The sequence below is a fragment of the Bos taurus genome, chromosome 2 (genome assembly GCF_002263795.3).
Source record: "Bos taurus isolate L1 Dominette 01449 registration number 42190680 breed Hereford chromosome 2, ARS-UCD2.0, whole genome shotgun sequence".
NCBI classification, from domain to species: Eukaryota; Metazoa; Chordata; class Mammalia; order Artiodactyla; family Bovidae; genus Bos; species Bos taurus.
The window spans coordinates 69495691-69517676 of record NC_037329.1 but is presented as its reverse complement, the minus strand read 5'-3'; the positions used below and the strand labels follow the sequence as shown (position 1 = coordinate 69517676).

Genomic DNA, 21986 nt, shown 5'->3' with positions numbered 1-21986 from the left:
TCCTCGGGGCTCCCACAAGCTCTGCTCCTACTGGATTTACTTCTCTGTGTCTCTACCTCCTGTGGACCATGAATTCTTTACAAGTAAGGATGGGGTTGCTCAGCTCTGATGCCACAGCATCTAGCACAGCACCTCATACAAAGCAGTTACTCAACACCATGCTCATGGGTGGTGGAATGGCTCAAAGTGTCCTGCTCCAAATTCTCTTTTGACTTCTGGTCCCCCTTGCCTCTTCCCCTGGGATCCTGCTGAATTCTCAACATTGACTTGCTCCAAATGAAGTCCCTCTTCTTGCCCGTAAATCATAAATTTCCTGATTTCTTTTCTATTTGATCCTTGTTTATTAAGCCCACATTCTGTGCTAGAACCAAGGGGTACAAAGATAAATAAGATCCAGCCATGCCCTCAAGGAGGGTCTAGATCAGTGATTCCCATTCCTGATGCTACTGACATTTGGGGCTGGATAATTCTCTGTTGTGGAGGCTTGTCCTGTGCACTCTTGGATGTTTAGCGCCATCTCTGGCTCCTGCCCACCAAGTGTTGGCAGCATCCTCCCAATCGTGACGACCAAAAATGTCTGCAGACATTGTCAAATGTCACCTGTGAGACAAACTCACCTTCGTTGCAACCACTGGTCTAGATGCAGAGACATCAGGAAACAGAAAGAAGAAAATTTCCATATGAAATAGGTGTAAGCACAAAGTACAAAAATGATCAGCAAGAAAATTGGAGACTTGGAAAATATTTGTATGTATGCTGATGAACTGGCCCAGAAGCTAAAACTTTGCCACATGAAATAATTACAAGGCAAGACAAGACAGCATTTTCATAATGGGAGACAAGAGGGTTAAAACATGTTCAGTCCTTGCTGTGTCAGAAGCTGCTTTGCATTTGTTGATTTATTTCATTCTTACAACAACCACCGCCTTTCTCTCTGCTCCCCTGTCTTTGTGGTCAGCACATGGTCTTTTTCGAGCTACTCGGGTTTCACCCTTGCCTCCTTTGGTGTGTGTCTGGAATGACAGTGTCTCATATCTGTGCTTCTTTCCCTAATTCCCACCTTTCCCCACCTCCAGTTTCACCCTGGTCCTCTCCATTCTAAGCCACCCTGGTGCCTCCATGGTAATGAATCTGTCTGTAGTGCAGGAGATGTGGGTTTGATCCCTGGGTCAGGAAGATCCTCTGCAGGAGGAAATGGCAACCTGCTCCAGTATTCTTGTCTAGAGAATCCCATGGACAGAGGAGCCTGGGTACAGTCCAGGGGGTCAGGCATGACTGAGTGGCTAAGCCACAAGGGAACAATAGCTCCACCGTAAACACCCATTAGCCAGCACGAATCCTGATGCCCAATTTGATATAGCACCTGCTTTTTCTCCATTGCAAACCAAATTGAAATCCAAACTTCATGGCTTGGCTTTCCAGCCTCCTTTCTCTGACTTCTGCCCAGGTTCTCCGCCTGGACTCTCATTGCTTCCAAAAGTACATGTCCTTTTCTGCTAATAGCAGTGAACATTTCTGAAAGGCTTATCATATTGGTTCATAGAATCCTTGTGTGCTGCTGCTAAGTCACTTCAGTCATGTCTGACTGTGTGCGACCCAATAGGTGGCAGCCCACCAGGCTCCCTGGTCCGTGGGATCCTCCAGGCAAGAACACTGGAGTGGGTTGCCATTTCCTTCTCCAGATCATCTTCCCAACCTAGGGACTGAACCTATATTGAACCCAGGTCTCCTGCACTGCATGCAGACTCTTTACAGTCTGAGCCACCAGGCAAGTCATAAAGTGAAAGTCACTCAGTCCTGTCCGACTCTTTGCAACCCCATGGACTGTAGTCTATGGAATTCTCCGGGCCAGAATACCAGAGTAGATAGTCTTTCCCTTCTCCAGGATCTTCCCAACCCAGGGATCCAACCCAGGTCTCCCACATTGCATGTGGATTCTTTACCAGCTAAACCACCAGGGAAGCCCAAGAATACTGGAGTGGGTAGCACATCCCCTCTCCAGAGGATCTTCCCAATCCAGGAATGGAAGCAGGGTCTCCTGCATTGCAGGCAGATTCTTTACCAGCTGAGCTACCTGGTCTAGTTATTACCTGGTTTACCCTTATTAGATGCTCAAATACAGTTTATCTGAACAAAGTTGAGACCACTGCTCGTGCGGTTTCTGACCTTTAAAAATATTCCTCTATCACCCTGCGTGCTCAATCACTAAAGTCGCGTTTGACTCCGACTCCATGGACTGCGGCCAGCCAGGCTCCTCTGTCCATGGGGATTTTCCAGGCAAGACGGCCCTGGTGAACAACAGGGCTGCGAGCCACGCCTCCTGTGCCCTGGCCAGCACCGCCCGCTCTGTCGGGGATCAAGGGCGCAGGCTCGCTGCTGTGTCCCATCTGCATCTAGGGACACACGCGCCTACCCTGAGCAGGATGGAGCCTGGCGAGTGGCCGCCCCCACTCTCCCCCGGGTAGCGGTAGGGACCTCCCTGTCGTCCTCTTGTGCCAACAAATTGAGGACGATCAATCCGGGGATCCGGCGCAGAGGGGTCTGCCGGCTGAAGGCGCTCCCTGCTGGCGCGATGCGGACTCGCAGGAATTGTATGACACCTCCCTAGCTTTACTGGCCTAAAGCATCTGAAACCATGACGTTTTCAACGTGGGGAGAGGGTGTACAACAGCAAGAAAAGTCCGAAAAGACATTGTTCTGTTTCTGACCCATCCGATCCCTTTTCTGTTGTTCTCAGTTCAGGGATTGAACGCACGCTCTGTTTCCTGCATTGGCAGATGGGTTCTTGACCACCTGGGAAGCCTTTCCGTTTATACATAAATTATAGCCCTTCTGACTACAGGGGAGGCTTTTCTGCTTTCCAATGGGAGGTGATCCTGACAACCCAGGAGGACTTACATGGCATGCTCTCTGAACACAGGCAGGAGATCAGATGATCCTCGGCCCCTCGAACAAATGAAGATGCTGGGTCCTAGAGAGAATGGCTGTCTCTATGTGACATCTCCTGTGTGAACACCAACCAACTGGATCCCAACTGAATGGAGCACTGTCAGGGAATCTTGAGACTCTGCCTGTCTAGGGGAGACATGGGGGCCAAGGCTGCCCTAAGCTGTGCTTTCCCACATGAGGCATTCAAACAAAGGCACAGCTGTTTCTTACCAGAAGTCTTAGGTGTTTCCTCTTGCCACCCTGCTTTGTGGATAACTAAATACACTAACACCATTTCCTGTCTTGGGCATTTTTATTTTGCAAGATGATAGCATTACAAGGTTTACCAAGATCGTGTATGTGTTTGTATTCTAGACTGGATGTTCTCACACCCAGCGTGCTGAGAATCACCAATTCCTTTGCTCTGCTAAATCTCTTGGGCATGGGGCAAGAAAAATCTTAAAATTCTCAGGGTTTCTTGTGTGGTACATTGTGTGGCATTTGGGAACTCATGTCCCAGAACAACAGTCTGTCATCCATAGATGGAGAAGGTTCCAACACCTTTTTCAGCTGAAGTCTGCCAGAATCCAAGGATGCAATTTCCAGGCTTAGAAATAGCTGGGATATCTCTATGTATCTGCATCTGTCACATGACTTGGAAAACAATGTTACAATTGCTCATGACAACTTCTCTAGACCTCCAAGGTTCCTAAGAGCTCAGCCATATGCATCTGTGTCTTCCACAGTTTCTGGCACCTAGCAGGCTCTTAATTCATAAAGATTTATGGTTTATGAAGTCATTGTTCTACCAGAATACCTAGTCTGAAGAGTAGCCTTGAAAACTGCATCAATCTACCTGATGGTTGTCTTAAGAAGGTATGACAGGATTGGAACACTTCCCAAAACCTAGGTCTGATCAGAATTCCAGGGGACCTGGACTGTCAAAAATCCTTGGTCTATTCTCCAAAAGGCCCAAGCTGGTTCAGGCTTTTCAGAGTCCGTGTACCTACTGCTGTTGGGAAGCGGGCCTTCCGTGTAGGATTTATGTACTGATAAAGACAGCCAACAGGTACCGAGTGCTTTATACTGGACACCATCCTAGTACCTTACATGTTACTACATTCAATTCATACCACCTTACAAAGCAGGTTTTGGTATTCTTTGTTATACTCATTTAATAGGCCCAGGAAACAAAACTGGAATTGGAATCCAGGCATTCTGGTCCCAGACTTTTTAACTACTACGAATTTTTGAATAAACAAGACCCTTTTAAATTTGAATTCAGCTTGCACCTGGGCAGTTAAGACTAAAAGAAATCTAGAAATTGCAATGACGACACCACCTGCAGCCCGCAGGACCTAAAGGTTCCTACTTGGATAGTGATGCTGCCTGGCCTTGCTGGATAGAGACCATTCAATCCTGTTCGTCAAATTAATGGCCCCACACACGCCACCTGCAGCTGTGCTCTTTGCACAGGGACTTAAGCGGTCTTCTCTGTGTGCAAATGGGCCTTGCAGATTCTGGTGACTGGCTCTCTCCCATGTGAATCCTGGCCAGGCAGGTTGTCTGGATGTCCCTAGGCTGGACTGGCCTTGTGAGCATAATCTCACATAGGACTCCCAGCAAGTCCTGAGGTTAGCCATTATAGGAGTAAGAATAATCTTTCCACTTTCTGTTTATATGCTTTTCTCACAAATAGCAAGACCAATGGACACCAGACACAATGTAACAAGGAGAGACAGGCTGGGTGGGATAGGCAGGCATCCAGGACTCAAGTCCAGGCTGGACCAAGCAAGGTGAAAGCAGTAATAAATGATACAAAGTTGATGTAATTGTTTAATGACACAGGAAAATAAGTTATGAAACAAGATGGTTACAAATACTGGGTAGAGGATCATTTAACTTCACTTTTGATAAAAAAAATTTAAAAGTACATATACAAAACACTGGAAGATTAAGTATCAAAATATTAACAGTATTTGCTTCTGTTCAGTGATTAAATATTCTTCTCTGCTTTTGTGTACTTTTTGAAACATGATTATTTCTGAAACAAAGAAAAGTCACTGTAAAGAGAAACAGGTATTAAATGCTAGGAGTCCAACAATCAAGGTCTGAAGCCCAGGACATGTCCAGCGAGGGGGACGGTGGTCAAGCCCAGATGTGGGACAGTATCATTCTTTACCTACTGGAATGCTGTTTACCAGACTGTTTCTTCGACATTTAATATTCTTAGCACATTTAATAGGAATCTGAATATTAACTGGTACAACGGTAAAATGATGCTAGCAACTTTGGTTTTAAATTACTACAAAATGTAATAACCATTTTGTAGTTATAAAACACACTAGAAATAAAACATCAAACACACCAGAAATCAAAAATTACTACAACAAAAATCCCATCTGACCAAACCACTGCCTTTGCTATTCTGCTGTGTGCTCACTTTCAGTTTTCACCATAAATCTATTTTCGTTTTACGGGTCTGGAAGAGGCAGTTTTTCTCAAAAAGATGCTTTTGCCTTCTAAATACTGTTGGAAGTATTTAGAGTTGGAAGGACTCATCAAAATCGAAACCACTTCAAAGAAACAAATCTGACTGAGGAGTGCCACCGCTCTTTGCGCCTCAGTCTGCTAAGTGACCAAATGGAGAACAGCAGAGACTACACTTGTAAATGAAACTGAAATATCTGGGATTTCCCCCAACCTCCTCTCAATGTCAGGACTGCTATGGCAGCTTTATTCAAATAACAATGACAACCCATATTTCTTACTCCTGAAAAAGTAAAATGGAGAAAGGCTCATTGTTTCAAAGTCTGGCATATAAAAGCCCAGTGCCCCCTTAACTGAAGGTGCTTCTTAGGGATTTCCCAAAGCTCTCTGCCCTTTCACACAGCAACATTTTCAGGAGGGGTCAAAAAACTACTGTTAAGGTCCAAGAAAAAACTGAAACCAAAAAAACAATTGAGACAATTTTTCTGCACCACCACCACCTGTCCAGTGTCCGGTCACCTGCCCTTTCTGGCGGGCTGACACAGCAATCCAAGTCACAAGAGGCTTCAGACACTAGGAAGGCAAGGTACCAGAAGAATTACATTAAAACAGTAACAAGTTTGGGGAAAAAAAAAGATTTACACTTAGAAATATCCTATCATCACAAAGACTAGAAAGATGCGTTGCTTTGCTCTTGGGCAATCAAGGCATCGCAACCTGTTTTATTTTATATCCCCAAAAAGGAGACTCACTGGAAACCTCAGTGCCGGCAACCCAAGTCAATTCATACTCGTTAGATGAGTCCAAATCCTAAAGTAACACAAATTCCTTTCTTACAGCAAGAAAAAGAAAATCCGTTTCAGGACAAAGGTATGTCTTCAGTGAGAGAACTGCCTGCTGTCAGATGGCTTCTTGCTTATGTGTTTGAAGATCTTGGACTTCTCGACTTTCTTGGCTTTCTGGTAGCCAAATCCACCGCCACCGCCTCGCTTTCTAACTTTGCCGTCATTGGTATTCACATCTAAAGGGGGCATTAAGGAAATCCAGCAACAACCAACTCCAAACCACCACCTAGGGGAGAACCAGCCAGCTGTATACCTGGGGCCCCACCACCCCTCCCTGAGCCATCACAATGTGAACACTCGAATCAGGAGTGGCCACATGACTGGGGGCTAAAACTAGCAGGTAGGATTTTTAAACCCCGTTAATACTTAACATATTACAACTTCCCTGGCTCTCTTTGCCACTCAAATTCCACTGTCCTTTTTTAAAGCCATAAACTGTCTCGTCTCTGTCGTCTCCACCCTGACTACCCCACGCAAGCACTGACACGAGGTCAGTGCCTGAGATGACCATCTGGGCCCCAGGCCTCAGCCAGAGCACAAGCCAACCTGAGTGCTAAGCCCCAGAGCCCCTGGTCAAGCTTCTGGCCCATAGTTCCTGGACAAATTTATAACCACACAGAAAAGGATACTCAAATCAACAAAAGGAGGCACCTTGAAGCCAAATGACAGAGCAACCTGAGGCAAATTTAAGTTATTAACATTGAAGATCTGTTTCAGGGAATGGGAATCATAGGCTCGAATGTATGACTTATATGCTTCCTGGGCTGACTTATGAAGGAAGTAGTTCTTTTCAATCAGTTTTTCAAGCTGAAACAGAAATAAATATTGGCTTTAATACAAGGAAGCACAATTCATCTATAACATTTGTTCCAAAACACTTGCTCCAAGCTTTGTAATATCTGCAAAATCCGGGTGCAGTAAGAATAATGACAAAATTCATGTAAGGTACAGGCTGAAACCAGGTAGACAGTATAGGAATGTGCTCACCAGCACCGCAGGACACAGCAATGGTCACTCAAGTCCAGACTTCCCACTTATGGAAAGGGAGGCTTGGGGGAGAGTGACTGTTAATGAGACACCACAGAGGCAGGGTTGGGATGCCCCCCCGCCCTCCACCCCTCCCACATACCTGAGACTGAATGTCAGAAATTTTAGACCAGGAAAACTCAAATTCACTTAATGGAACCTAGAAAACAAAAGCATGCAGGTTAGTAAACCGGGTTGGTCTGATGCAACTCATCAGTCACTGATGAGACGGAAGGGTTAAGGCTTGTGGAACTTCAATTTCATGGGCCAGACACCTGTTTCCCTGTCTCCCAATGCCAATGGGAGAGGTGTACCTTCCCTCTCCTAATGCACTCTGAATGGAACCCTCCTCAAAGAAAAGCTGTGAAACTAAGTGGGGCAATGATATGCACTGATGCACTCTTCTCTAAATAAACATCTCTGTGGATGCAATGTGATGAAGCAGCTTTCAGCTTCTAGTTTACAGAACCACTAGCTCTTCTCTCAGTGCTGGGAAAGCTGCCCTGACACCACACTGCCCTGTGATGGGGGTCTGTGACACCAGGGTTTCTGAAACTGGTGTTTGTGACCACCAACTCCTACAGGAGGGATTTCTTACCAGTCATCTCTTATGAGACAACTGGAAAAGTGCCCATGCAGGTGCTGGGGAAAAAGAACAGCCACCCGAGTCCCAGGCCCTGGGTGGAGACAGGTGAGTGGGCAGACAACTTGATAAGCACCTGTGCTGGGGGCACACGAAGGAGGGATGAGATCAGCAACACCCTTCCAGAGGAACCAGGAACCAGGTAGCTAGAGAAAAACTGCAAAGGCGGGATGGCAATTTCTAGGACCTGCTGCTAGTTGGGTGGTGGGGGAAAATCCACCAGGCAACACTGTGCCAACAAGGAGGCAAATGCCGGGAAAGACAAGGCCGACAAGCATTCACAAGACTCGGCAGCACAAAGGCCAAAGTCAGAGGAGGGTGGACTGAGCCCAGAATCAGAGGAGTTAAAACAGAACCCACTTTTCAAAACAGCAGACTAAGGAAAGGCAATATGCAGCAGCCATGCTGGAGCTCATGACAAAAGGGTGGATTCAGGGCTGAAGTTATCTTTTTGGTCCGAGATTACAGACAGTAAAGCGCTAACTGCCAGGCAAGGACTGGGGCCCGGAAGGGGAAGGGGTAGGAGGGGATGGCCTCCCTGCAGCTTTGGGTGAGGTGAAGACAGGAGGGGAGCAGGAGCAGAGGAGGCTTCCAACAGGGCTGTGGGAAGACTAGGGACAGGGACGCCCCCTGAGTGACACAGGGCTCAAGCATAGTGCTTTGTGGGTAGTTTTTGGCTCATATTTCCTGGACAAGACCCACAGAAGGCTCATTTGCTAAACCGCTGCACCAACTGTCCTAACAGAATGGTAACAACTAGGAACCCCTTGGACACAACTAGAAACGGTGCCTGAGGCCATGTGCACCGGCAAACAATTCTTGCGTAGAGGAATCTGTCCCTAGTGTAAGGTTTTCCACGTGAAGATCTTTACCTTGGATTGCTTCAGGTAGCGAAGGAAACCCAATTCTTCAGGGCGCAAAATGAGCAAGGCGTGCCCTCTTCCATTCAGGCCTCTGGCTGTTCTGCCCACACGGTGAATGTACTCCTTTGGTGGAGAGAGAACACCTGAGGTAATACACTGGCTTGCACGGCAACCTTGGTGCTTGCCACACAGCCTATCACCGTGCTCCCCAAAGCTAGTGGTCCCCCATCCCTTCTGCAGGCACCATCCCCACAGAGATAGTACCGAGGCCAAGGAGAGCTGGACAGGACATTCACATTAATTCTATGATCCAATCAAATGACTAGTAAGTGTGCTTCAACTTCATAAGGGCTTTTGCAAACATTCAAATGGCTGACAACTTATATAATCTACCTTTTGTTGAAAATACCTAAAAAAACTTATTTTACTACATATACTAAAGACTGGCATCTATCTCCATAAGCACATTTTATTCCTCTGACATCTACTGCTCTTTAATAGACTGCCCCAAGCAGGCAATGTTCCTAAGTCAAGTCCCACTGATGCCTCTCAAATTTCCTTGCACACACCCTCTCTGGGTCCTGTGAAAGCCTTAAACGCTGGGAGCATCACTGAGATACTGCAGAGTCGCTGTATGGCTGTACGCTGAAGCATGACTGGAGCAGCTTAAGGAATAATCTATGGGATGGGGTACTTCTCAGGGAACCTGGGGAGATAACTAGAGGATGCCAGTTACCTTGGGGTCATCTGGAGGGTCATACTGAACAATCCAGTCCACTTCAGGAATATCCAGCCCTCTAGCTGCCACGTCTGTACACAACAAGATCCCTGAATCTGCATTGCAAAACTGGAAGAACGTGGTCGTACGCTTATTTTGTTTTTGCCTTCCCTAGAACCAAAACAAAACATCCATTGGAAGAGGAAATTTGAGACTATTTGTGGGAGGTCTCGGTGTAGAACCCCTAAACTGTGGAACTGTTAGCTGCTTTATTTCAAGTTCAGTACCCGGCCTGTTTCCCCAAGCGATGGCATCGGTTCCTCCTTTCAGGTTCCCACTGCCTGCCCCCACCCCCGGCAAAATTCCCTCCTCACAGGACCCATCACCTGTTATTTGTCCAAATTACTCAGAACTATGTTTGGAGGCAAGGACAATACCATAATCCCCACAACCTACATAACTCGCTAAGGGTAAGCTGCTTGTAATAAGCTTATCATAACCACTTACATGAATGGCCAGGACAGGCAAATCGATGTAGTTCAGCAACTCATAGTGGTATTTCACGGACTTACAGGATGAAAAGAAAACCATTAGTTTCTTCTTCCGGTTCTTCTTAAGGAATGTGAAGAGCAGGAGGAATCTCTTTTCAGAAGGACAGACAACATACCCCTAGAAGAGGTTCAAGTGAACAGACACAAAATAATTGAATGGACACTTTGAACTTCATGAACCAATATAATCTGATGGAAAGAACAGATTAACATGGCGTATACACTGTTAAGCCTCACCTATAGCAAAATTACTACCTTCATTATAATAATGCAGTCCTAAAATAAGACTGATTTTAAATCTTTCGATTCCTTTTATTGGCTATAATCACTGGATACTAAATATTTTCCGTATTTCTGAGACTACTGGTTATCAAGTTCTTGTAATCATAGTAATACCAATACCTCTATTAACTGGAACCTTCAAAATGTATCAATGATTCATTTTTAGAAGGTCCTTAAAGGCAAGATCCTAAATAACCACAGCTGAAGTGCACTATCCTAAACAATATCACAAAGCTGCTGCTGCTGCTAAGTCGCTTCAGTCATGTCCGACTCTGTGACCCCAGAGACGGCAGCCCACCAGGCTCCGCCGTCCCTGGGATTCTCCAGGCAAGAACACTGGAGTGGGTTGCCATTTCCTTCTCCAATGCATGAAAGTGAAAAGTGAAAGCGAAGTCGCTCAGTTGCAACCCCATGGACTGCAGCCCACCAGGCTCCTCCGTCCATGGGATTTTCCAGGCAAGAGTACTGGAGTGGGGTGCCACTGCCTTCTCCGATCACAAAGCTAGGTGAATATATTTTTTAAAACTAAACAACCAATGAAAGGTTTGTAAGCTAAATTGTTACAGGAAAGAAATATTTTACTCATCAAAAGACTCAATCTTAAAGTTCTATTTTTAATCAAGCTGTTTTGGCTCTTTGTCACCTCATTTCCACAGTTACATGCTTGAAACCAGCCTCTCCACCTTCTAACTCACCTCACATCTTAGCACAAGATATTATTGAACAACAAAATTCATTTTACTCCTATAAACTTGGTGGTATTTTATTAAGTTCGTTAACCCATTTGCTTTTTAGAGGATCCTCCAAACACTTCCAAGGAAACATCAAAGGATATCCTTAAAATGGAAGGCAGTGACAAGAAGTACCTGCTCAAGACCGTCTACAGTTGCATTAGCTTTATCATCATCAACACCAACATACAAAGGCTCCTTTTTCAGAGAAATCCTCGCCAGGTCTTCAACTTTTCGAGTTTGTGTGGCAGAGAAGAGCATGGTCTGTCTGCGTGCTGAAACACAACCATAGAAAAATAACCCAAATTTTTCAGGGAATTTTTAGAACTGCTTCACAACTAAAGATGCGCTAAGTAGAACTTTCAGAAAATAGAAACATGGTATCACTATAGACAGTAAGAGAGGAACAGCAAGGGCAACTTTATGTCTATAGATTTGACAACTGAGTTGAAATGGACAATTTCCGCTAAAGCTCACTTAGGACAGCTTTCCAACTCATCTTTAACAAAATTTTAGCAAAGTAAATTCAGAAATATAAGCATCTATCAGAATTTAACATTTATTCCTGATTTAAGAAACAGCAGACTAGGAACGAAAGGGATCATCCTCAGTCTTATACAGGGCATCTAGACGTGCAGCATCTGCATCACACTTAGTGCTGAGACCGAATGCTTTCCCACCTAAGACCAGGAGTGAGATAAAGATGTGTTCTTTCGCCAGTTCTACTCAGGAGTACACTGGAGGGTCTGGCCAGTGCAATCAGACATGAAAACAATAAAGGGAAAATTTTTACATGTAAGGTATGAAAAAACCTGTACAGTGAAAACTCTGAAACACTTCTGAGAGAAATTAGGAAGCTGATAAATGGAGATCTACCTCATTCATGTGCTGAAGGACCCAACTTTATCTTCCACCAATGATCGATATTACAGAGACTGACAAACATTCTAACATTCATACAGAAATGCAAACGATGGGAACAGACAAACAAATTAACAAAGTTGGAGGATTAACACTACCTAATTTCAAGACTTAACGAAACGACTTAACAGGAACGACTGGAACTTCCATACTCTGCTGATGGGGATGTAAAATGATACAAATTAAACGTAACACCCGTCACTCCATTCCTAGATAATCACACCACAGAAAAGGCGATATACACCCATAAAGAGTTGTAGGTGGATGTTCATAGCCACCTTATATGTAACAGACCAAAACTGTTAACAACCCAGTCATCCATCAACAATTAAATGGATAAACAAGTTGTGGCATATTTAAACAATAGAATGCCAGGGAGGAACAAAGCAAAGAACTATTGAAAATGTAATGGCACAGACAAATCACAGAATTTGCTGAGCACAAGAAGAGACAAAAAGACAGTAATACCATGATTCCATTCATACGAATCCCTGAAAAATGCAAACTGATCTACACTGACGGAGGGCAGACCAACAGCCACCTGTGAGAGAGGAGACCTGTGAGCAGTGGTTGTAAGCAGGGGAGGGCTGTTGCTACTGAGGGAGAGAGGGAGGGACCACAAAGGGACATAAAGTGCTCTTTGAGAGTTATGAGAATATTCACTGTATTGACTGTGGTGATGGCTTCAAGGTGTAAACAGGACAAAATGTATCAAATTATATACTTAAAACATAACAATCTTTACATGTAAAAACATGTAAAGATTATGATGTTAATTATACCTCGATGAAGCAGTAAGAAACAAATCGTATAAGGCACGGAACCACACTGTTATAGATATAAGCAGTTTATAAATGTTTCAAGTACTATAACCAAGGTACATACGACTTAAACATAACACAGAGGGCGCCAAGTCGATGACTACTGGAGGATGAGAGATGGAGTGGCAGGGATGGACAGGAACGAGACATACGTTAAAACTGTTTAACTTGCACTGTAAGCTCTCAAATGGCAAAACCATTGTAGTAAGTTACCAGTAAGATCGATGTATATATCGCAAACTACCTCTAAGGCTGACCAGCACAACAACCTCACTTGGTTAAATTAAAATGCTGACATTAACAGTTTTCATACAGGAAAAATTCTCAACTACTTCCAACAGCTGCTCTGCAAACCACATGAAGATGCAACCCACTTACTTGGCAGAAGTTTAATGATTTGCTTTAATTCCTCTTCAAACCCAACATCCAAGATACGATCAGCCTCATCAATAACCAGACACTGTAGGTTTTTATACATAAACCCTGGGGTATTCTGACAAGACAAAGGACAGAAAAAGACTGTTAGCTGCGAAGTGTACGTTTCACACAGACAGAAGATGGGGCTTCACGACAGTGTCCTCTTACCTGCATGTGGTCCAGGAGACGGCCTGGTGTGGCCACGACGATGTTGATCCCATTGGCAAGCTTCTGAGCTTCAGCAGACCTGTTACTGCCACCCATTATTAACCCGTATGTGTGAACATGGTGTGTCATCAGCTCCTTAAGGACACCAAAAGTCTGCATGGCCAGTTCCCTAGTAGGTGAGAGAATAAGGACTCCTGTTCCTAAAAAGTAAAACAGGATATATGGTCAAAGTCAAACTGTAGTTACACCAGGAGTGCGCCCACAGTCATGACAGACTTCTAGTAAGATTCTCACAGAGACAGCGGGCTCACAGGCTTACCATTCCTGGGCATGAACTTTAACTTAACAATGAGTTCAACTGCAGGGATGAGAAATGCCAGCGTTTTACCACTGCCTGTTTTTGCAGCTGCTAGAAGATCCCTAAAAAATAAAACAGAAAAGGAGAAACATATTTGCTCTACTCATGCAGCAAGTATTTACTGAATACCTACCATGGACTACGACACATGTTTGAGGCATTGAGGCTAGATTATAACAAGAAAAGAGTCCCCACCTTCTCTATCACTGAAATCAATCATGTGGGTTAAACACTTAACTCAGAAATAACAATTGTGCTAAAAACAGAAGTGAACACTTTTCTCCAACATCAATAAATAACCTAAAGCCTTAAATGAAGGTTAGGTATATTATCAAACACAATGTGAGATCCATAGAACATACTGGTATTTTTTCCCCGAACTATTGGCACTAAAAACAGAGATATTAAGTGTGTGTATGTGTGCGTGCTCAGGCATGTCCAACTCTTTGCGACCCCATGGACTGTAGCCCACCAGGCTCCTCTATTCATGGGATTTCCCAGGCAAGAATTTCCCTCTCCAGGGGATCTTCCTGACTCAGGGATCAAACCCGCATCTCTTCTATCTCCTGCACTGGCAGGTAAATTCCTTACCACTAGCGCCACTTGGGAAGCCCAGGACCAATGCCCAAACCTCAATGTTAACCATACCTGCCTTCCAGAAGTGGTCTGATACTTTTATGTTGAATTTCAGTCATGTTTGTAAAGCCCATTTCTTTTATTGCCTTCAGAGTGTTCTCATTGACAAGATTAGTCAGAGAATCAAATGAAGTATCCTCAAAAGCTCCTAAACAGAAGACAGTTTATCATTAACAAATTTACCTTTTCTGAATAGTTAATATTGCGTTTCCTAAATTTGTTTTGCTGATTGAAAACATTACTGGGTTGATGTCAAGCTTCTTTAGAAGAGCTTCTTCCAATAAGAAAAGACTAAACACCAACCATTCCTATATAACAAGAAAAAGATCTTATACTTGTTGCAAGTTTCTCCACTGCTAATGGCTGTGTAATCTAAAGCCTATACTGTAATGAAATAACAAAGAGTTGGCGAGGTGGTACAATCAAGGGACTTATGTGAAATAAAAATGCTAAGGTGGGGGCACACTGGGGCAGGGGTGGTGGTGTGAGGCTTTCAGGGGAAAATTCAGAGAGAAATGAAATGTTTAGGAAGTCTGCAAGAAAGAAAGAAAACACTCAGTATAAAAACTGAGTATGAAATCAATCCAAATAGCAACTCTCCAAAAAACACAACTGAGAAGAGTCAGAGATGGCCCCAGATGGTGAGAATGTACCTATATATCAGGTGTGCGGTGGGTCACCAGCAGGGGAAGGCATCAGACTACCTGGGAGCTCCCTGCTCAACACACACCCCAGCTATAACCCAGGCGCTGGCAACCCTGGCACCACTGACATCTTGGGATGGATAATTCTTTGCTGTGAGAGGCTGTCCTATGCATTATAGGAGGTCCTGCAGCGTCTCTGACCTCTACTCACTGGACACTTGTCACCTGCTCCCATTGTTTACCTGGGACAGAGGAGGTTGAAGGGTTGCACCCCCTTAAATGGGAAAACTGGGATGGGTCCCCCTACTTAGGAGGTAAAATTACCCTGCTTGAGAACCACTGCCGTAATAACCTTTGCAATTCTGATTGCAAAGGTTGGGTTGTGGGCTTCACTATTTTAATAAACAAAAACCTCAAACCAAATAACTCAAGTAACTGCTAGACGTTTCTAGATAGGAGCAATTGATTCTAAACTCTTGACTTTACAGATAAAGAAATGGAGGTCAGAAGAGGTGACCCTGGCACACGCCCCTCAGTAATGTTAATTTCATCCTTGTCTGTTAGTAATGGAGCCAGCATTAAACCTCTGGGCTCCAGACTTCCATGCCAATGACTTTCCTACTGTAACATGGAAAGTGACAAACCAAAGACATAGAGGACCCTGAGAGCTATTTGTGTGCATGTCACAATATCTAATGTTAGGAATAAAGAAAAAGGAAATATAGAGAAAGAAATAAGAACTAAAGCACACAATGTGGAAGATAAAAAGCAGCAATTAGATATAAAACCATGTCTTGTCAATAAATGCTACAACTGAACCTTTAAATTCTATAATCCAGGGAGGTGTGACACTTTAGAAATCTACCTGGAAAAACACTTTGATAATCACCTGTCAGTCCCAGGGGCAGGCTGGGCACTTCGCTGTCCTCACCCTCGTCATCTGGCTTCTCCACACGGTTTTCTGTTTCTTCAGGAGCCTGGGCACCATCTTCAGCCTCTCCTATGTCCTCAGCTTTTGCTTTTTTGGAATCTTTGGTTTAAAGGACAAATACCCCCCAATTTTTTAAAAACAAGAATACCAAATGAGATCATAAAATAACAGATGTGTGATGCAAAAAAAAAAAAGGCATATTTTCAAAAGCTTAACACATTTACAGTTTTAATTTGCTAAGAACCTCTTTTTCCTGATTAAAAAAAATCTGGCTGTATTAAAAAACTCAGCAGTACACGCAGATCTGCTAACAAAGCTTTATTTTTTAGGCTTCTTTGTGTATATATATATACATATATACTACATACAGTATATGTATTTATTAAAGTATAGTTGATTTACAATATTGTGTTGGTTTCAGGTAAACAGCAAACTGATTCAGTTATGCATACGTTATAGGTATATGCATTACTGATATTTAGAAAAAAATCCTTCATTATATTGAATGGTTCCCTGTGCTATACAGTAAATCCTTATCATCTATTATAGATGGTAGTAACACCTATTAATCCCATACTCCCAACTTATTCATCCCCCCTTCCCCTTTGGTAACTATACATTTGTTTTCTATGTTTCTGAGTCTGTTTCTGTTTTGTAAGTTCATTTGTACTATTTTTTCAGATTCCACATATAAGTGATATAATACTTCCTTCTCTGACTTACTACTTATTATACTGTCTTAAGTAAGAAATTTTTTATAAGCTGAACTAAACACTCCCAATTCTATAAAATTCATTAAGGAGACAAGGTCAAGTTACTAATTAAAAAAAAAACCCATAACAAGCACTTTTTCCTCTCATAACACAAATTTTCTATAAAAGCTAATTTTGTCTTAAAGGGGAACAGAAACACAAAAGGCTCTTTATACTACTTGAGACAGATTACAAAGCAAGGGCAACAACCTACTCAGCTGGGTGACAGAAACTGGCTGGCTGCTTCCTTGAATGTAAGTGATAAGAGGAGAGGGAAGGCTTCCTAGCTCTTCATTCTTAGCATACATTCACAACTTTCAAAACACAGTCCCCTAAACTACCTTCCTAGTCCTACCTCCCATCATGCTCTTAAATGTTCTACTCTGGGCCAAATAGGTTAACTCCATGCTGTGCTTTTAAAAATTCATGGCAGTTAGTGATGTTAGTTAGAACAGAATTGACCTAAACCGGAACTCAGGACTCTATAACCCAGGACTGGCCTCTTCCTTGGACCTTATGACCACCTTTCTGGGAAATGATCAACTCTGTACGACCCACACGTTCAAAGGCCATGAATACTATCAGCTGGACTTCAAGGCTTATGACTTCTCTTCTTGTTAAAACAGTTCTTCAAGGTTATCAATAGGATTTAAATTTCCAGTCCTGTGATTCAGTGCTTCAGAGTAGAAATTTCACTTCCTCCAGCATACTCAGAATAAGAATCCCAAAGGCACTAACAATTTTAGAACAGGATTACAATCACTTTAAATCAAAATTGTAATGTCAATCCTCACGCTTTAGTCTCTGTCTTGTTTCACTTTCTGTTTAAGCAGTTTCTCATAATTTACAAACGCATTATAGTCTATAGGCAGTAAAAACACAGCCAGGCATGTCTGAAAAATCCAAAGCATCTTTCTAGATGAAAACTTTATTTCCGACAAAAGGTGAATAGGACATGCTAACACAGGAGTTGGCAAATGTTATCTACAAAGAACCAGATCTGTAAACACTTTAGGTTTTGTAGGCTGTATGGTCTGTCATCACAAAGGTCAAGTAAACAAATGGGTATCACTGGGTTCCGGTTAAGCATGTCTGCAAAAACAGGCAGAAGGCTGAACAGTTTGCTGATACCTGTTCGACCCTCCCCTGAAATCTCTGCCTACTCACAGTTCAATTAAAATGCCTGTTCTTTCACCTAAACTTATTCAGTCCAATAATCTTCTAAATGAAAGTACCCCTCTTCCCCAATCCTGGCCATTCTACTCACTAGGAAATTAATGTTCCATTTATTCAGAAGTTTCCCAGTTGCTATTTTTGCATACTTTAATTATCATTATGCTGCTTTGAATAGATAGGAATTTAATGTGGGGAAAAAGGAAACAGGGGAAAAAAGAGGTGAGTGAAAGAATCATTAATGTTAAGTCTCTGATTCATAAAGACTCAAGAAGATGGATTCTAAACCAGCTCGGATTTCTTTAGTGTCAGTAATTCCACAATTCTCTTTGGAAATAGGTAGATCTAAAATATTATGTCAGAGTACACTTTATAAAAAGGTCAGACAGTTAACTGCCAAAGAAGAGCAGTATTCTGAGAAAACTTAAACTGCACCTTCCTCTGATGTTTCCTCTAGCTACCAGGCTGGTTTCTTGCATGCCAGTAAGGGTGGGGGGGGAGCCTTGCATGTCATGTGGACATTACAATAAAAAGAGGAAAGGCAGAATGATAACTTGAAAAACTTAATGGCTTAAGTTAAAAAAAATAAAAGTACATACCAGGCCCAGCATCATCCACTACTTTTCTCTTTTTCTTCTTCTTCTTCTTTTTTGATTCTGAATTGGGAGACTGCATTGCTGCTTCTCCACTGGTCAATGTGGTAGATTTCTTGGAGGCTTTTTTAACTTTGACATTTTCCCCTGTTTCTTTAAAAACATCTCCATTTTGGGCTTCTGACATGCCTACATTTACAGACTCTTTAACAGATTTTTTAGCTTTGACATTTTCCGTGGCTTCCCTAGGCAGGACTCCATTGCTGGCTTCCGACACGCTTGCATTCATAGATTGTTTTCGGGACTTCTTCACTTTTCCACTTACTCCTGCTTCTTCAGATGTGTCTCCATTTTGGGTTTCTGCCAACCCAGCACTCATAGGTTGTTTTAGGGACTTTTTAACTTTTCTGCTTCCTACTGTTTCTTTAGCTATATCTCCATTTGGGGCTTCTGACAAGCCCACACTCACAGACTGCTTTAAGGACTTTTTAACTTTTCCATCTCCCACTGTTTCTTCAGGCACATCTCTATTTTGAGTTTCTGACAGGCTCACGGCTGAGGCACCTGTTTAAAAAGGGAAAACACATCATGACAAAGGAGAGGCTTGCTTAGAGACCCTGCAATCCCTCATGGAATGCCATGGCTTCCAGTACTGAAATGATCTAGCTTTTACTTTCCTGTTGTGTACATTAAAATGAGTTCCAGTTTTATAGTATTCCACTGCAGCACAAATAAATTAAAAACAGGGAGAGAATGCTGCATTGATTTTGTAACTTCAAAAAAACCACCTCTCTGTTGATAAGGAGTCAAAAGTCTGAAACAAGAAAACTTCAATGAGGTTAAATATTTAAACAGATGGGACCAAACAATGGTACTTACAAAACATACATATTAGGTATTTGACAAATCTTTCTCAGCTGTCAGTGAACTGAAAATTCTGTTGATGAAACTACTTATTTGCCTTGATATTTATTGTACATAAATGCCTAACAATGTTTTACAAGTTTCTGTTTATACATTGACAAAGTACTACCTTTTGTTATCTTAAACTACCAAGACGTAGTCAGCTGCTGCTGCTGTTGCTAAGTCGCTTCAGTCGTGTCCGACTCTGTGCGACCCCATAGACAGCAGCCCACCAGGCTCCTCTGTCCCTGGGATTCTCCAGGCAAGAATACTGGAGTGGGTTGCCATTTCCTTCTCCAATGCATGAAAGTGAAAAGTGAAAGTGAAGTCGCTCAGTCGTGCCTGACTCTTAGCGACCCCATAGACTGGAGCCTAGGAGGCTCCTCCATCCATGGGATTTTCCAGGCAAGAATACTGGAGTGGGGTGCCACTGCCTTCTCCGGACGTAGTCAGCAATGCTTTGTTATTCCATAGGAAATGTAAACATTAGGGGACTTAAAAAACATTATTCCTAAAATTCACACACTTGTTCCCTCCTCCAGGATTTCTTTCAATCAACTGATCTCTGTACAAAACCAACTACTGTAAGGCAGTATGCCTCCAACATTGCCCTAGGGGGTCTTAAGTCTAACAGGGCAGAGGTCCCCAACCTCTGGGATCTAATGCCTGATGATCTTAGGTGGGAGCTGATATAACAATAATAGAAATAAAGTGCACAATAAATGTAATTCGGGCTTGAATCATCTGGAACCGCTGACTCCCACCTCCCCGCCCCGGCCCCACTAATCACCATGAAAAACTGTCTTTCATGAAACCAGTCCCTGGTGCCAAAAAGGTTAGGGACTGCTGTTATACAAGACCTAAAAAGGCTGACATAATTAACTTCAAGATGTCTGCTCCCCTGTAAGGAAGTTAGGACTGCAACCGAGGTAGGTAAAGAAACGTGCTGCTGCTGCTAGGTCGCTTCAGTCGTGTCCGACTCTGTGCGACCCCATAGACGGCAGCCCACCAGGCTCTCCCGTCCCTGGGATTCTCCAGGCAAGAATACTGGAGTGGGTTGCCATTTCCTTTTCCAATGCATGAAAGTGAAGTCAAAGTGAAGTCGCTCAGTCGTATCCGACTCTTAGCGACCTCATGGACTGCAGCACATTCAGGTAAAATGCTTTGCAATGGTCTTTGTTATGGACACAAATACGCAGAAGCTCCCAAGAAATGTGTAACTTAAAGTGAGGAGTAGCGGGAAGACAGGGCACGAGCATATGCATCACGCGTATGACCGCGCATGAGACACTTTAGGAGAGGAAGTTCTGCAGGAGTCGAGACAGAGTGCAGGTAGATAGGCGAAAGCAAGGGTACCAGGCATGTCCGTGAAGTGAGAGACAGCCAGCTTGTTTTGAAACGATACACACAAGAAATCGATGATGTGAAAGGAAGATGCGTGGGGATGAGAAAGTCCCACGTGTCTGCTGGGAAATGGGGGTTGGGGATGAGGTGGATCCTAGAGGTCGTGAAGGAATCGGAATAGGGAGGGTGGAAATGGGGCAGCCTGGTTCAGCTGCAAGCACAGCTGGAAAGAAAATCAACCGGGGTCCTGTCCGCGTTCTGAAAAGAGAAACTGATGTTGAAAGATCTGGGCAACGCAGAGTCAGCACCTGCGCTGGGCCGGCACCTGCGCTGCCCAGGGTTGCCTCTCCCCGCTCCCCAAACACGCGTGCTCCGGGGGAAGCTGACAGCGCCACACCGGGGCCGCAGTCACCAAGTCCGTAGCGCGCCACGGCCCACGTGCAGGCTCCCTCCACAACCCGGGCCGCCGAGAGGTTCAGCGCAGCTCACCCTGGAGCTTTAGGTTTCGTTGTCGCAATTTGAGGTTCCGCTTCTCGATCTTCTTGCGTAGAAGTTTCATCGGTAAATGAGACATGTTGTAGATAAAGAGCCTTCACCGCGGCGCCACAGCCCAGCTTTTCGGCTCTCCCAAATGACGTTACTTCCTCTCGAGTCACACGTGCTCAGTGCAGCCAGCCGGAAATGCGTCATGGGAGCACCCTTGGTGCGTAGAGGAAATGCGTCCGGGGTGGAAGTGCTTCCGGGCGCGCGCGCCGTCCTACCCTTGGAGAAAGGATTCTGTGCAGCGCCCTCTCGGGGAAAGGAGGCGCGACCCGGCACGGGGTTCCCGTTGTATCTGAGCCAGCTGCGCGCACCCTTGCTACTTGGTTTTGTTTGAGCTTCCCTGGGGGAAGAGTGAAGAATCAAGGCCTTAGGCAGTCTACCTTCTCCGTTCTGTTCCTATTCTTTTCGGATTCTGGACGATTTAAGTTGAGTAATACCTAAGTCTCACAGATATGTGTTTCCAAACTTGTTGACCACTCTCCTTGGTGAGAAATACATTCAATTTCTATGTCGCTTGCTACTCCGCAATGTAAATATAACATTTCTCAAAGCAATCTAACTTGTTTCACTCTTATGTTTTTCCTTTGATACCATTCATCCCATCCTAAATTCTGAATTCATTAAATATTCTGATTGAAGTGAAGTGAAGTCGCTCAGTCGTGTCCGACTCTTTGTGACCCCGTGAACTTGTAGCCTACCAGGCTC

The 21986-nt window shown here is 43.9% G+C and overlaps 1 protein-coding gene across 1 annotated transcript; it reads right to left on the bottom strand.

Annotated features, from left to right (window-relative positions):
- Positions 1–4751: 4751 nt before the first annotated feature.
- Positions 4752–21374, bottom strand: DDX18 (DEAD-box helicase 18). Its single transcript, XM_005202547.5, has 14 exons — positions 21228–21374; positions 18498–19055; positions 15932–16072; positions 14411–14546; positions 13724–13824; positions 13405–13604; positions 13198–13312; positions 11213–11352; positions 10021–10182; positions 9532–9684; positions 8805–8918; positions 7393–7449; positions 6893–7070; positions 4752–6439 (listed from the first exon to the last, which is right to left on the bottom strand). The coding sequence occupies exons 1-14, from the start codon at positions 21310–21312 to the stop codon at positions 6297–6299; spliced, it is 2283 nt and encodes a 760-aa protein (XP_005202604.1). The 5' UTR covers positions 21313–21374; the 3' UTR covers positions 4752–6296.
- Between the last annotated feature and the right edge of the window lie 612 nt (positions 21375–21986).